The sequence below is a fragment of the Oncorhynchus kisutch genome, linkage group LG18, assembly GCF_002021735.2.
Source record: "Oncorhynchus kisutch isolate 150728-3 linkage group LG18, Okis_V2, whole genome shotgun sequence".
Taxonomy (NCBI): domain Eukaryota; kingdom Metazoa; phylum Chordata; class Actinopteri; order Salmoniformes; family Salmonidae; genus Oncorhynchus; species Oncorhynchus kisutch.
Window position 1 is genome coordinate 74,512,768 of NC_034191.2, and position 13,902 is coordinate 74,526,669.

At 42.8% G+C, this 13,902-nt stretch overlaps 1 protein-coding gene across 1 annotated transcript in view; it reads right to left on the reverse strand.

The window, feature by feature from the left end:
* Nucleotides 1-13,902, reverse strand: part of LOC109909631 (piezo-type mechanosensitive ion channel component 2) — a 188,537-nt gene that overhangs the window by 150,408 nt on the left and 24,227 nt on the right. Inside the window, exon 2 of the mRNA XM_031795307.1 lies at nt 12,171-12,266. Coding sequence (XP_031651167.1) covers nt 12,171-12,266 — 96 coding nt within the window. The remainder of the gene's footprint in view (nt 1-12,170; nt 12,267-13,902) is intronic.

Genomic DNA, 13,902 nt, shown 5'->3' on the forward strand with positions numbered 1-13,902 from the left:
AGATTGTTATTCACCATGATTTCTAGTCTTTTTGCAGTGTTACTATGGTCTTTCCCTGTTAACTTTTTTAGATTCTCCCATATCAATTTAGAATTTCCCTTTGCTTCACCAATTATGTTAATAAAAAAGTTTGCCTTTAAACCTACGTCTGTCATGCTCTAATTTAGATTTTAGGGCTATTTTTAGAGCATAATCTCGTTCTTTCATCAATTTCCAGATTTCTCCATTTAGCCAAGGAAGAGTGCTCTTTTGGCCAGGTTTGGATTTGATTTTCTTTAGGAAGCCATTTATTGTAGTCTGGATTGTGGATAGAAAAACCTGACTATCAGCTTCCACGTCTGTATAGGACAAGAGATCATTCCAGTTTATTCCCTTAATTGCTTTTTCAAAATTATTTAATTCACTCTTAGGTATTCTGAGTTGATCCGGCTTTCTAACAGTAGAGAGGTTAAACCTGGTCTTAGACAGCTTTCTGGCTATAAGTGTCAGATTATGATCAGACAGCCCAGTAACCATATTGAATGATTTAGTCACTCTCTCTGGTTTATTACTGAACACCAAATCAATCTGTGTTTTAGAGCAACAAGTCACCCTGGTTGGCCCTTTAACTAGCTGTGTAAGGTCAAAGGTATTAGTGATCCGTTTGAGGGTTTTCCTACAACACTTGTCTTCATAATTAATGTTAAAATCTCCCATTAAGATGACCTCTTTCCCAAAATCACATTCCCTAAGCATGGTATTAAACTGATCAAAAAACACACTTTTGGTGGAAGGTGGCCTATACATTCCAATGAGGGTAAAAGACATTTGGGGAGACAGTGTAACGTTCAGGCCGATACATTCTAGTTCATTATCACATGACCACTCAATTTGTTTACATCGGATATGTTCTTTAATGTAAATCATCACACCCCCTCCTCTTCCCTCAATCCTGTCTCTCCTGAAAACATTGTAGCCAGGCACAACCAAAGCAGCACATGGAGAGTGTTTATGGAGCCATGTCTCTGAGAGGCAGAGAAAGTCAAGGTTGGAGTCTGTGAGTAGATGTTGAATTTGATCACTTTTTGGAATGACACTACGAATGTTCAAGTGCCCCCCTAGTAGTCCCTTGGGCTTAGCTCGTGGGTCCCAGATGACTCGAGAGTGATTGACACATTGAAAAAAGTAAAATTTTCTGTGTTTTCTGACGGCTGGGTTTAGGCCGTTTTGTTTCGTTTTGATTAGGGGCAGTTCGGTAGCGCAATTAACAATCCCTCCCGCCTGCACTGGACACATTGTAAATGTAAAATGACTCAAAATGCATGTTGAAAAAAAAAAAATCTAAGTTGTTGACATTTTGTTGTTGAAAACTATAACATTAAAACATTGCAATCCTACTTTCTAAACCAGGATACTGTAAATACATACTGCCATATATACCACCTGTTTGTCCCTTTACTTTTCCAAGTTAAATTGAGCTTTGTGTTAATACTATGTTACATACCCGCTCGATGTGTAATCTGTTTCATCTGGAGTAATCTAGTGGAAAGCACTTACCCTTTAATTACAGCCTAGCAAGAAATCTAAATTGTGCTACCAGGCCACAGTTACCTTCACATGCCACATCCCCTTTAAGCTGCCCGAGGAATGAATACAGGTCTAAACCAGCCTGGAGAGAATTCTTTGTGTGCAAGTCCCAAGACATATTAGACTGTGGTGTGAAGAAAATACATATTAGGTATAATTGTGCATTTAGATTAAAGTGGAGTGATTACTACTAGGCCTAGAATGCTGAGGAAAGGGGTGGAGTGATATTACTAGGCCTAGAAAGCTGAGGAAAGGAGTGGAGTGATACTACTATGCCTAGAATGCTGAGGAAAGGAGTGGAGTGATGCTACTAGGCCTAGAATGCTGAGGAAAGGAGTGGAGTGATGCTACTAGGCCTAGAATGCTGAGGAAAGGAGTGGAGTGATACTACTAGGCCTAGAATGCTGAGGAAAGGAGTGCAGTGATATTACTAGGTAATGGCATTGAGGAGTATACCATCTCAGTCATCGGCTTCATCAATAAGTGTATCGACGACGTCGTCCCCACATTTCCCAACCAGAAGCCATGGATTACAGGCAACATCCACACCAAGCAAAAGTCTAGAGCTGCCGCTTTCAAGGAGCGGGACACTAATCTGGACGCTTATAAGAAATCCTGCTATGCCCTCAGACGAACCATCAAACAGGCAAAGCATCAATACAGGATTAAGATTGAATCCTACTACACTGGCTTTGACGCTCGTCGGATGTGGCAGGGCTTGAAAACTATTACGGACTAATAAGGGAAACACAGCTGCGAGCTGCCCAGTGACTCGAGCCTACCAGATGAGCTAAATGCCTTTTGTGTTCGCTTCGAGGCAAGCAACACTGAAGAATAAAAGTGAGCATCAGCTGTTCCGGGCGATTGTGTGTTGACCTCTTCAAAGGTCTTGTTCACATCAGCTACTGAGAGTGTTATCATTCACAAAGCCGCGGTCCAGATGGATTACCAGGACGTGTACTCAAAGCATGCGTGGACCAACTGGCAAGTGTCTTCACTGAAATGTTCACCCTCTACCTGACTGAGTCTGTAATACCTACATGTTTCAAGCAGACCAACATAGTCCCTGTGCCTAAGGAAGTGAAGGTAACCTGCCACGTAGCACTCACATCAGTAGCCATGGAGTGCTTTGAAAGGCTGGTATTCGGCTCACATCAACAACCTCATCCCTAAGATCCACTCCAATTTGCATACCGCCCCAATAGATCCCCAGATGAAGCAATCTCAATCGTACTACACACTGTCCTTTCCCAACAGGACAAAAGGAACACCTATGTGAGAATGCTGTTATTAATTGACTACAGCTCAGTGTTCAACATGTCATGACTGTCCTGATCAGGTCCAGTTACAGGAGACCACAACCCTACAGATTATCTCTCAACCCCAACAGAGGAGGAGAGATCTAGGGGTCTGAAGATGTGGCAGGTTTTATGACTCCTCACGCCCCTGGTAAATCTCAGTCCACAGACAAATTCCTTTGTCCTGTTACTATGGAGAACCAGCCTCCGAACATTAAACATGAAATAAAGGGACTTTATTTATAAAGGGAACAATGGTTTCCGTCAGCCACAATGGTGGTCATGACGATAGATGGAATATGAAAATGTGTGTCATTTTTGTTTTGTTATTAAAGGTTAATAGATGACGTTATTACGAAAACATCGTAACGTGAAGAGTTTTCCTAGTATATGTTTGATGTTTATACATTATACGTTGTGTGGAAAATGTCCAAATCAAAGGGAATGTTTTGGTAAAGATGAAATGTTATGTTAGTTGTCTAAAATTGGATTTGAGAAAAACCTAGACCTTGCTCTTAATTTGGTACGCCCAGAGAATTGCCCTAAAGGCGGTTACACCCACTTCTGACACGAGGGTATAAAACCTGTGTGTAAAGAATTTACAGAGAAGACTATGTGACCCAAGGTCTAAAAAGTCAACGAACCCAAAACACAACGCAAGTTTGAAGACAAAGAAATCTTTTTCTACCCAAGCTACGGATGAGTAGCTGTGTCTAAGCGGGTGAATTCAAGTCGAACCACCTAGCCTCCATCTCCCATCGAATCGTGGTATCTACACTGTTTCATTCCAATGCTGTGAGCTCTGAGCTACCGAGCTGTCTGTCCTCAGAAGACCCCTTCCAGAGCAAGGGTGAGGAAACAGACTAAGCCAAAAGGACACTGACATCGGGAGGACGATGAGAAAGGTGCGCCGGAGAAGTGCGTCATCGAGCAGCCTGAACGGTCTACGCAGAGAATCCTCGGAGGTCTTCCCCACGTAATTATATCATTATATTCTGACCCATAAGAGCGGCAGTTTGGGGCAAGGCTAGGGTTAGAATAGCATAGCTGACAAATTCCCCCAAATGTATATTTCTCTCGTGTACTTTCTTTTTCCTCTCTCTCTTTGAAATCCCTATTTTGGGTAACACGCTATAGTGTGTTGGCCCGTTATACTAAGTTCTAATCAATAGCCTATAATGTGTTTTTTTTTTCTATGTGTATCTCTTGTCATCATTTTAGCTTTCTATTAAATAAATGTTCAACTAAGATTGGTGTGGTAATAACTCATTGGTGAGACCCAGGTCCGTGCAGATTTACGGATTATACGACGTTCAGAACGAGATTGTAGAGGTAACTGGTTAATTAGCGGCTGTTGTAAAATCGATATTCTGATATTCTTTGACTTCATTTGGGAAATAGAAACTCAATAAAAACTAGTTTTCCCATGGTGCCCCAGGTTAATGAGTTAATAATTGCTTGATTCAGTTAATCGCGCAATTAGAAACTTTTAATCATTCGATGAACAACAGTCATCACATTAACTAATACAACGTCACGACAAACACCATAGTCCCCAAAAGGCACATTACTAAGCCAAGGACCCTGGGAATAAACACCTCGCTCTGCAACTGGATCCTGGACTTCCTGATGGGCTGCCACCAGGTGGTAAGGGTAGACAACAACATGTCTCCCATGCTGATCCTCAACACTGGGGCCCCTCAGGGGTGCGTGCTTAGTCCTCTCATGTACTCCCTGTTCACTCATGACTACGTGGTCCGTATTGAAGCTGGTCGAGAGTTTCAAGTTCCTTGGTGTCCACATCACCAACAAACTATCATGGTCCAAACACACAAAGACAGACGTGAAGAGGGCATGACAACACCTTTTCCCCCTCAGGAGACTGAAAAGATTTGGCATGGGTCCCCAGATCCTAAAAAAGTTATACAGCTGCACGATCGAGATCATTCTGACCGTTTGCATTACCACCTGGTATGGCAAATGCTCGGCATCTGACCGAAAGGCGCTACAGAGGGTAGTGCATACAGCCTAGTACATCACTAGGGCCAAGCTTCCTGCCATCCAGCACCTATATAGTAGGCTGTGTCAGAGGAAAGCTCCAAAAATGGTCAAAAACTCCAGCCACTCAAGTCATAGGCTGTTCTCTCTGCTCCCGCACGGCAAGCGGTACCGGAGCGCCAAGTCTTGGACCAAAAGGCTCCTTATCAGCTTCTATCCCCAACCCATAAGACTGAACAATTAATCAAATGGCCACCCAGACTATTTACATTGAAACCCCCCACTGCTGCTACTCGCTGTATATTATCTATGCATGTACAAATTCCCTCAACTAACCTGTACCCCCACACATTGACTCGGTATTGGTACCCCCTGTATATAGCCTCGTTATTGTTATTTTATTGTGTTACTTTTTATAATTTTTTACTTAAGTTTATTTAGTAAATATTTTCTTAACTCTTCTTGAACTGCATTTGGTTAAGGGCTTGCATTTCATGGTTGTATTTGGCGCATATGACAAAGTTTGATTTAATTTGAGTTAGCTGTAGCAAATGTAGCAAATGCTACAGCTAACAAAAAAGCTAACAAATGTTTAATCCATCAAGGAAACAAATTGTGAACCAGTCTCTAATTATACTTTCTGATGTGTCAGAAAATATTGTGCATGCTCGTGCGCGTGTGTGTGTGTACATGTGTGTGCGTGCGCTCGTAAGTGTGTGTGTGTGTGTGTGTGTGTGTGTGTGTGTGTGTGTGTGTGTGTGTGTGTGTGTGTGTGTGTGTGTGTGTGTGTGTGTGTGTGTGTGTGTTTGTGTGTGGGACATGACCTCATCGGCTGCCAAAGAATATTGTCAATGAACAAAGAAGTGTTCAAGGAGCCGGCCCAAGCCAGCATTCAGTATTACACTTGGAATGCAACCTCAAAAGAAAGAGCTAGTTGACTGGTCAACAGACAGTGATACAGAAACTTGCATTCTTCAGCCTCCCTTAACATTTTGCACTATTGTTATTAAATTCAGTGCTGAACAAGCAATTGATCCAATTTCTATTCCAAACAACCGGTCCAAAAATGTAAAGGTCCAATGCAGCCATTTTTATCTCAATATCAAATCATTTCTGAGTAACAATTAAGTACCTTACTGTGATTGTTTCCAATTAAAACGGTCAAAAATGTACAAAAATAGCTTCTTAGCAAAGAGCAATTTCAAGCAAAAACTTTGCTAGGACTGTCTGGGAGTAGGACTGTCTGGGAGTAGGACTGTCTGGGAGTAGGACTGTCTGGGAGTAGGACTGTCTGGGAGTAGGACTGTCTGGGAGTAGGACTGTCTGGGAGTAGGATTGTCTGGGAGTAGGACTGTCTGGGAGTAGGACTGTCTGGGAGTAGGACTGTCTGGGAGTAGGACTGTCTGGGAGTAGGACTGTCTGGGAGTAGCCTGAGTGGAGGTGGGAACTGAAAACCTGCTGTTATTGACAGAGAGCTTTGGAACTCTCTTTCTTATTGGTATATTAACTAATGTCACCAGGCAGGCCAAAAGGCCATGCCCCACAACAAGCTAAGATTTCAGGTGTTCTTTTCAAACAGCTCTTACACTAAAAGGGAATTATCATCATTTTTACAATTTCACAACCTCATAGAGTGGAAATATATATAAAACACAGGAAAATCACATTTTGACTGCACTGGGCCATCAAACGTTATGAAACATCAATAAAAGTTCAAATACAATCCACATGATATAATATCCAATGAGTCAAAGCCTCACTGTCAGTTTGCCTTAACAGAGGGACACAGAGGGTCCTGGTTGACAGATTGTATTGAGGCAGGATTCAAAGAGAGAGAGGGGGAAGGTGGGATGGCAGGCAGATAGGCAGCGCATTGTGTGAACAGTGCTGGTGACTCATCGGCTTCCTGGGGAAAAGAGACAGAGGGGTTTAGGGAGGTGTGGGCCTGGGGTGCCCTGGTGACGACCTCTCCATTGAGCTCTGTTTCCTCAGGAAGCCCTCTTGTCTCCTGCGTCCCCCTCTCCAAGGACAGATTACGTCTGTTTGTATTACCGTCCTTTCAGGATGGCTCGGAGTAGTGGGGTACTGGAGTTTGCTGGGATTGTGGTGTTGTATTGTATTACAGAGATTCCTCGGAGGAAACTTATATAGAACCCAAGTCATCAGGGGAAACGGCTTTTGTGTCAATTAGCGAGGCCTGGGTTGTTTACATCAAGGTTTTGGTTGGTTGATAAAGTGCATCAGCCCATGACTGACTTCTCCAAACAGTTATACCACTGCACAAGTTGGACTTACTGTTTGTGTGTCTTCAATAGTAATGTTTGCTGTCTTCCTCACAGTTTGGATTTGACTGTGGGAATAACATCAACTGCGTGAATGCCGGAATGCGGGTATGATTGGATAGAGCCCTATTGAATTTGACTAAACATTACCTTTAATTAGCTGCTTGACCACAAAGGCCTCAGCAGGTGTCGCGGAGGATGACATATGGACGGTCACTATTAGAAAAAGCTGGGTAAAATCAGAAAACATTTTGGTTTATAATAGGACTTGAGGAAAATAACTAATTGATGTCCATTTTTTTCCAGGAGAGTGGAGATGAGACTGAAGCCTTACACTGGAGTTGTGATGGAGAGAAACAGCTGCAGGAGAATAACAAGGAGAGGAAAGATGTCTCAATCTGTCCACCACTCCGCAGCCAGCTGCTAGAAGACCAGAGAAGTCTTTTCTTTTGAACCCTGACCTCTATCCCTTCTTGATTGTCCATCACCGGCATATGATCTTGTTCTATCACAGTTTTTTGTCTCTGTCCATTTGGCTGCCTCAGCTGCTTCATCATCAAAAAATAAATAAATGGGAACCACAAAACTGTAACGCCATTCAAATGGTCATTTAATTTCCCTGGAGGTGTCGAGGTGGAATGAGTGTCATGTCGTCACCTCAATAGATGTCAGAAAATTGTTTTTGGTGAGTAAATATAGAGCAAGAACCTGTCTTTGTGATGCACCGGCGTCATTGGGCAGATATTGGGTCAAGATTTTCCGGCTGAGACCCCCCCCCCCCCCCCAACGTTTTGGTGGACTACTTTATTTGGGGGGATAACTTTAGATTTTAGTGCCGAGCCTTGTCACCCCAAGGCAAGAGAATCTCCTGAAACAAGAGACACATGACTGACAGGCACGTGTTGCATGCTCTGACACGTCTGGAATTCTACCCACCCCTGTTTTGGTAAAAAGCCAAGAGATGGGGCTGGAGAAATGTAACTACTCTAAAATTCATAGAGAGAGCTATGGATGCAAGGACTGACCATCAATGACATCAACATTATAGTTTTAATCATGTTTTGAGGCTATATAGTGTTTTTTCAATATTTACTTTTGTTGACAAATATTGGAGTAGAACAAGTTTATATTTTGGGTTATGATTAGGTATGACAGTTGAACTAAGCTCATGAGGCATTTATAAGTTATATTCATCAAGAATCAATGGCTATATATCATTCATTTAAATACATTTTCAAAAAGTATGTAGTAAATCCAGAATACCAGATGGAGTGACTAAAAACGTATTTCTCACCAGATAACGGCTGGGTTATTAAACACTGAAATAAGTTTGGCCAATGGGGGGACAGGATAGGAAGGGGTGTTTACACAATTCACATTAGGGGACTATATTCATACACAACACTGCTAATACCTCACTATACACTCACCACTCTATAGAAACACAAGGGAACCAGTTAGATTTAGTGTGTACTGACGTAGTGTGTTCCAGCACTGGTAGTAAGTAGCCAGAGACACTGATAGTAGCCAGAGGTACTGACAGTAGCCAGAGGTACTGACAGTAGCCAGAGGTACTGATAGTAGCCAGAGGTACTGACAGTAGCCAGAGGTACTGACAGTAGCCAGAGGTACTGATAGTAGCCAGAGGTACTGATAGTAGCCAGAGACACTGACAGTAGCCAGAGGTACTGATAGTAGCCAGAGGTACTGATAGTAGCCAGAGAAACTGACAGTAGCCAGAGGTACTGATAGTAGCCAGATGTACTGATAGTAGCCAGAGACACTGATAGTAGCCAGAGGTACTGATAGTAGCCAGAGGTACTGATAGTAGCCAGAGACACTGATAGTAGCCAGAGGTACTGATAGTAGCCAGAGACACTGATAGTAGCCAGAGGTAATGATAGTAGCCAGAGGTACTGATAGTAGCCAGAGACACTGATAGTAGCCAGAGACACTGATAGTAGCCAGAGGATGTATGAGATTTTAGGATGAGCTTTCACGGGCTAATGAGGGAGGGGGGAGAGAGAGAGAGAGAGAGAGAGAGAGAGAGAGAGAGACAGAGAGAGAGAGAGAGAGACTAATATTTAACATCTACATTAATGAATTGGCAAAAACTTTAGAAGAATCGGCAGCACCTGGTATCACCCTACACAACACTGAAATCAGGTATCTTCTGTACGCAGATGACCTGGTGCTGCTGTCTCCCACTAAAGAGGGGTTACAGCAGCACCTAGATCATCTTCACAGGTTCTGTCAGACCTGGGCTCTGACCGTTAACCACAGGTTCTGTCAGACCTGGGCTCTGACCGTTAACCACAGGTTCTGTCAGACCTGGGCTCTGACCGTTAACCTAAAAAAAACAAATATAATGATATTCCAAAAAAGGTCCGGAAATAAGGATGACAAATATAAATTCTATTTGGACACAGTTCTATTGGAACACACGAAAAATTACACATATCTAGGACTAAATATCAGCAACACAGGTAGCTTTCACATGGCTGTGAATGAGCTGAGAGACAAAGCAAGAAGAGCATTCTATGCCATTAAAAGGAACATCAAAATCTAAATTTCAATTAGAATCTGGCTCAAAATGTTTCTATCAGTTATAGAACCAATTGCTCTATATGGCAGGGAAATATGGGGGCCAATCTCCATTTACCAAATGGGACAAACATCCAATCGAAATACTGCATGCAGAGTTTTGCAAGACTGTATTGCAAGTGCAAAGGAAAACTCCAAATAACGCATGTAGAGCAGAATTGGGCCAAAAACCCCCTCCTCATTCGAATAGAAAAAATAGCCATCAAATTTTACAACCATCTAAAAACTAGTGACCCCAAAACCTTCCATCACATAGCTCTACAATGTCAAGAGATGAAAAAAGAGAAGAGTCCCCTCAGCCAGCTGGTTCTGAGGCTCAGTTCACCAACCCAAACCAACGCCATAGAGCCTCAGGACAGCCCAACCAAATCATCACAAAACAAAAAGAAAAATATATCACGTATCGGAAAGACACCGCAAAAAAATCTAAGTAAACTTCAATGCTATTTGGCTCTAAACAGACAGTACATGGTGGCAGACTATCTGACCACTGTGACTGATAGAAAACTGAGGAAAACATTGACTAGGTACAGACTCAGTGAGCACAGTCTGGCTATAGAGACCGGTCGTCACAGACAAACCTGGCTGCCCAGAGAGGACAGGCTGTCCTCACTCTGCTCCAGGGGAGAGGTAGAGACAGAGCTGCATTTCCTATTACACTGTGACAAATACTCAGACCTAAGAGAATATTTATTTCCCAAAATTATAATTAAATACAAAGAATTTGAAACTATAAAAGATGGAGAAAAAATCTAATATTTATAGGCTGAAAAGCCAAAATGTGCAGTTCTTGCAGCCAAATATGTGTCCTCCTGCCACAACCTGAGGGACAGCCAGTGAAAAGTGCAAAGTAATGTCGCTAATGATTCCATCTTGTTTTGTTTTGTCTTTCATACCATGTCATGTGTCTTCTCAGTCAATTTGACACTGGTCCACTACCATGTCATGTGTCTTCTCAGTCAATTTGACACTGGTCCAATACCGTGTCATGTGTCTTCTCAGTCATGTTGACACTGGTCCACTACCATGTCATGTGTCTTCTCAGTCATGTTGACACTGGTCTACTACCATGTCATGTGTCTTCTCAGTCATGTTGACACTGGTCCACTACCATGTCATGTGTCTTCTCAGTCATGTTGACACTGGTCTACTACCAGGTCATGTGTCTTCTCAGTCATGTTGACACTGGTCTACTACCATGTCATGTGTCTTCTCAGTCATGTTGACACTGGTCTACTACCAGGTCATGTGTCTTCTCAGTCATGTTGACACTGGTCTACTACCATGTCATGTGTCTTCTCAGTCATGTTGACACTGATCTACTACCAGGTCATGTGTCTTCTCAGTCATGTTGACACTGGTCTACTACCATGGCTTTAATGTATTGTTATTCTCATTAATCTTGTTGTTGTAGTTGTTGTTAATGGTAAACCCATGTCCACTACTACTATTATTATTGCTGTTGGTCCCACCATTTATTTATATATAAATATATATATATTTTATATATAAATATATATTTTTATTTTTCGATATGTTTACTTTGACAATGTAAGTAATAATGAACTTGCCATGCCAATAAAGTCAATTGAATTGAATTGAGAGACAGATACAGAGAGACAGAGAGAGACAGAGAGAGAGACAGAGAGACAGAGAGACAGAGGGAGGGGGAGAGAGTTGAACTTGTGGCCAGCTGACACTTAAGGGGAAAGTGAAGTAGGAGTGCATGTGTCTCTGTGTAGACAGGCAGAAGCTGCATTCTTTCATCTCACTCTGTCCTCCCTCCCTTTTCCTGAGTGGTGTTATCCCTGCCTGGCTGTCACACATTTTGGGAGGTAGTGTTAAGAGGAGATGTATCTTATATTTAACGGAAGGCTTACAGTGTACAATGAAAGCCATATTCAAACTGAGATGGTGAAGATTGAGGTGCACATGAAGGAAAACCGTACAGGACAATGTTTCCTCTGTATTTTAAGGACATATATGGTGTGTGTGTGTGTGTGTGTGTGTGTTGCAATGTCAAATCACAGCACCATCATTTCTCATCCCTGTCTCCTCTGACACAGACGCCGAGGAGTCTGAAATCATTCTGTCACTGAGTGTTGTAAATCCTAGGTTTAGGCCGAGGCCATCCATAAACCCTGATAATGTAGGCTATTTAACCTCTGGCTCTTTAAAATGGATTGTTTGGTTTGATTTGATTTGTTTGCTCAAGGAATTACCAGTTAAGAGTCTCTAAAAGTGCTGTATGTGTTAGTTGACGCTCAGACAGATAACTGTTATCTCCACATCCTCATACCAAAACATATGTGGCCCCTACAACTGATGGAAGAGAGCTGTACAGTAAGAACACATCCACTGAAAGAAACAACCCTGACTAAATAAGTTCACTGGAATTCATCATGGAGGAAACATTTCTTACCTTGCATTGTCGTTTTGGTGGGTTCTGGGAACAGTGGGATGAGCAGGAGGTAGATGAGGTAGACAAAAGAGAACCCATTGTACCGGAACAGACAAGCTGCAAAACAACAAGGCAGCAAGTAACACATCGGATCAGAACCCATCTGTGACATAACACCATGGATAAATCAGAACCCATCTGTGACATAACACCATGGATAAATCAGAACCCATCTGTGACATAACACCATGGATAAATCAGAACCCATCTGTGACATAACACCATGGATAAATCAGAACCCATCTGTGACGTAACACCATGGATAAATCAGAACCCATCTGTGACATAACACCATGGATGAATCAGAACCCATCTGTGACATAACACCATGGATAAATCAGAACCCATCTGTGACGTAACACCATGGATAAATCAGAACCCATCTGTGACGTAACACCATGGATGAATCAGAACCCATCTGTGACGTAACACCATGGATAAATCAGAACCCATCTGTGACGTAACACCATGGATAAATCAGAACCCATCTGTGACATAACACCATGGATGAATCAGAACCCATCTGTGACATAACACCATGGATAAATCAGAACCCATCTGTGACATAACACCATGGATAAATCAGAACCCATCTGTGACATAACACCATGGATAAATCAGAACCCATCTGTGACGTAACACCATGGATAAATCAGAACCCATCTGTGACATAACACCATGGATGAATCAGAACCCATCTGTGACGTAACACCATGGATGAATCAGAACCCATCTGTGACGTAACACCATGGATAAATCAGAACCCATCTGTGACGTAACACCATGGATAAATCAGAACCCATCTGTGACGTAACACCATGGATAAATCAGAAACCATCTGTGACATAACACCGTTAGAAGGAACCAAAATAAAACAGAACAGCAGCACCAAAGGTTCAAATTAAAGGGACGAAGAAGTTCTGTGTCTCTAACAGTTGTGATTGCAGCTTTGGAGAGTGGTGTGAACAGTGTCGATGGGAGTGGAGGGAAGGGATAGCTCTGTAAAGAACAGTGTCGATGGGAGTGGAGGGAAGAGATAGCTCTGTAAAGAACAGTGTCGATGGGAGTGGAGGGAAGAGATAGCTCTGTAAAGAACAGTGTCGGTGGGAGTGGAGGGAAGGGAAGGGATAGCTCTGTAAAGAACAGTGTCGATGGGGGTGGAGGGAAGGGATAGCTCTGTAAAGAACAGTGTCGATGGGAGTGGAGGGAAGGGATAGCTCTGTAAAGAACAGTGTCGATGGGAGTGGAGGGAAGGGATAGCTCTGTAAAGAACAGTGTCGATGGGAGTGGAGGGAAGGGATAGCTCTGTAAAGAACAGTGTCGATGGGAGTGGAGGGAAGGGATAGCTCTGTAAAGAACAGTGTCGATGGGAGTGGAAGGAAGGGAAGGGATAGCTCTGTAAAGAGCAGTGTTGATGGGAGTGGAGGGAAGAGATAGCTCTGTAAAGAACAGTGTCGATGGGAGTGGAGGGAAGGGATAGCTCTGTAAAGAACAGTGTCGATGGGAGTGGAGGGAAGAGATAGCTCTGTAAAGAACAGTGTCGATGGGGGTGGAGGGAAGGGATAGCTATGTAAAGAACAGTGTCGATGGGAGTGGAGGGAAGGGATAGCTCTGTAAGGCCATAGCAGCAGGAAGATGGTTGGGGTGGGGGTGCTGCGACGGCTATATCGGTTCACCAATACAGGAGTTGTAA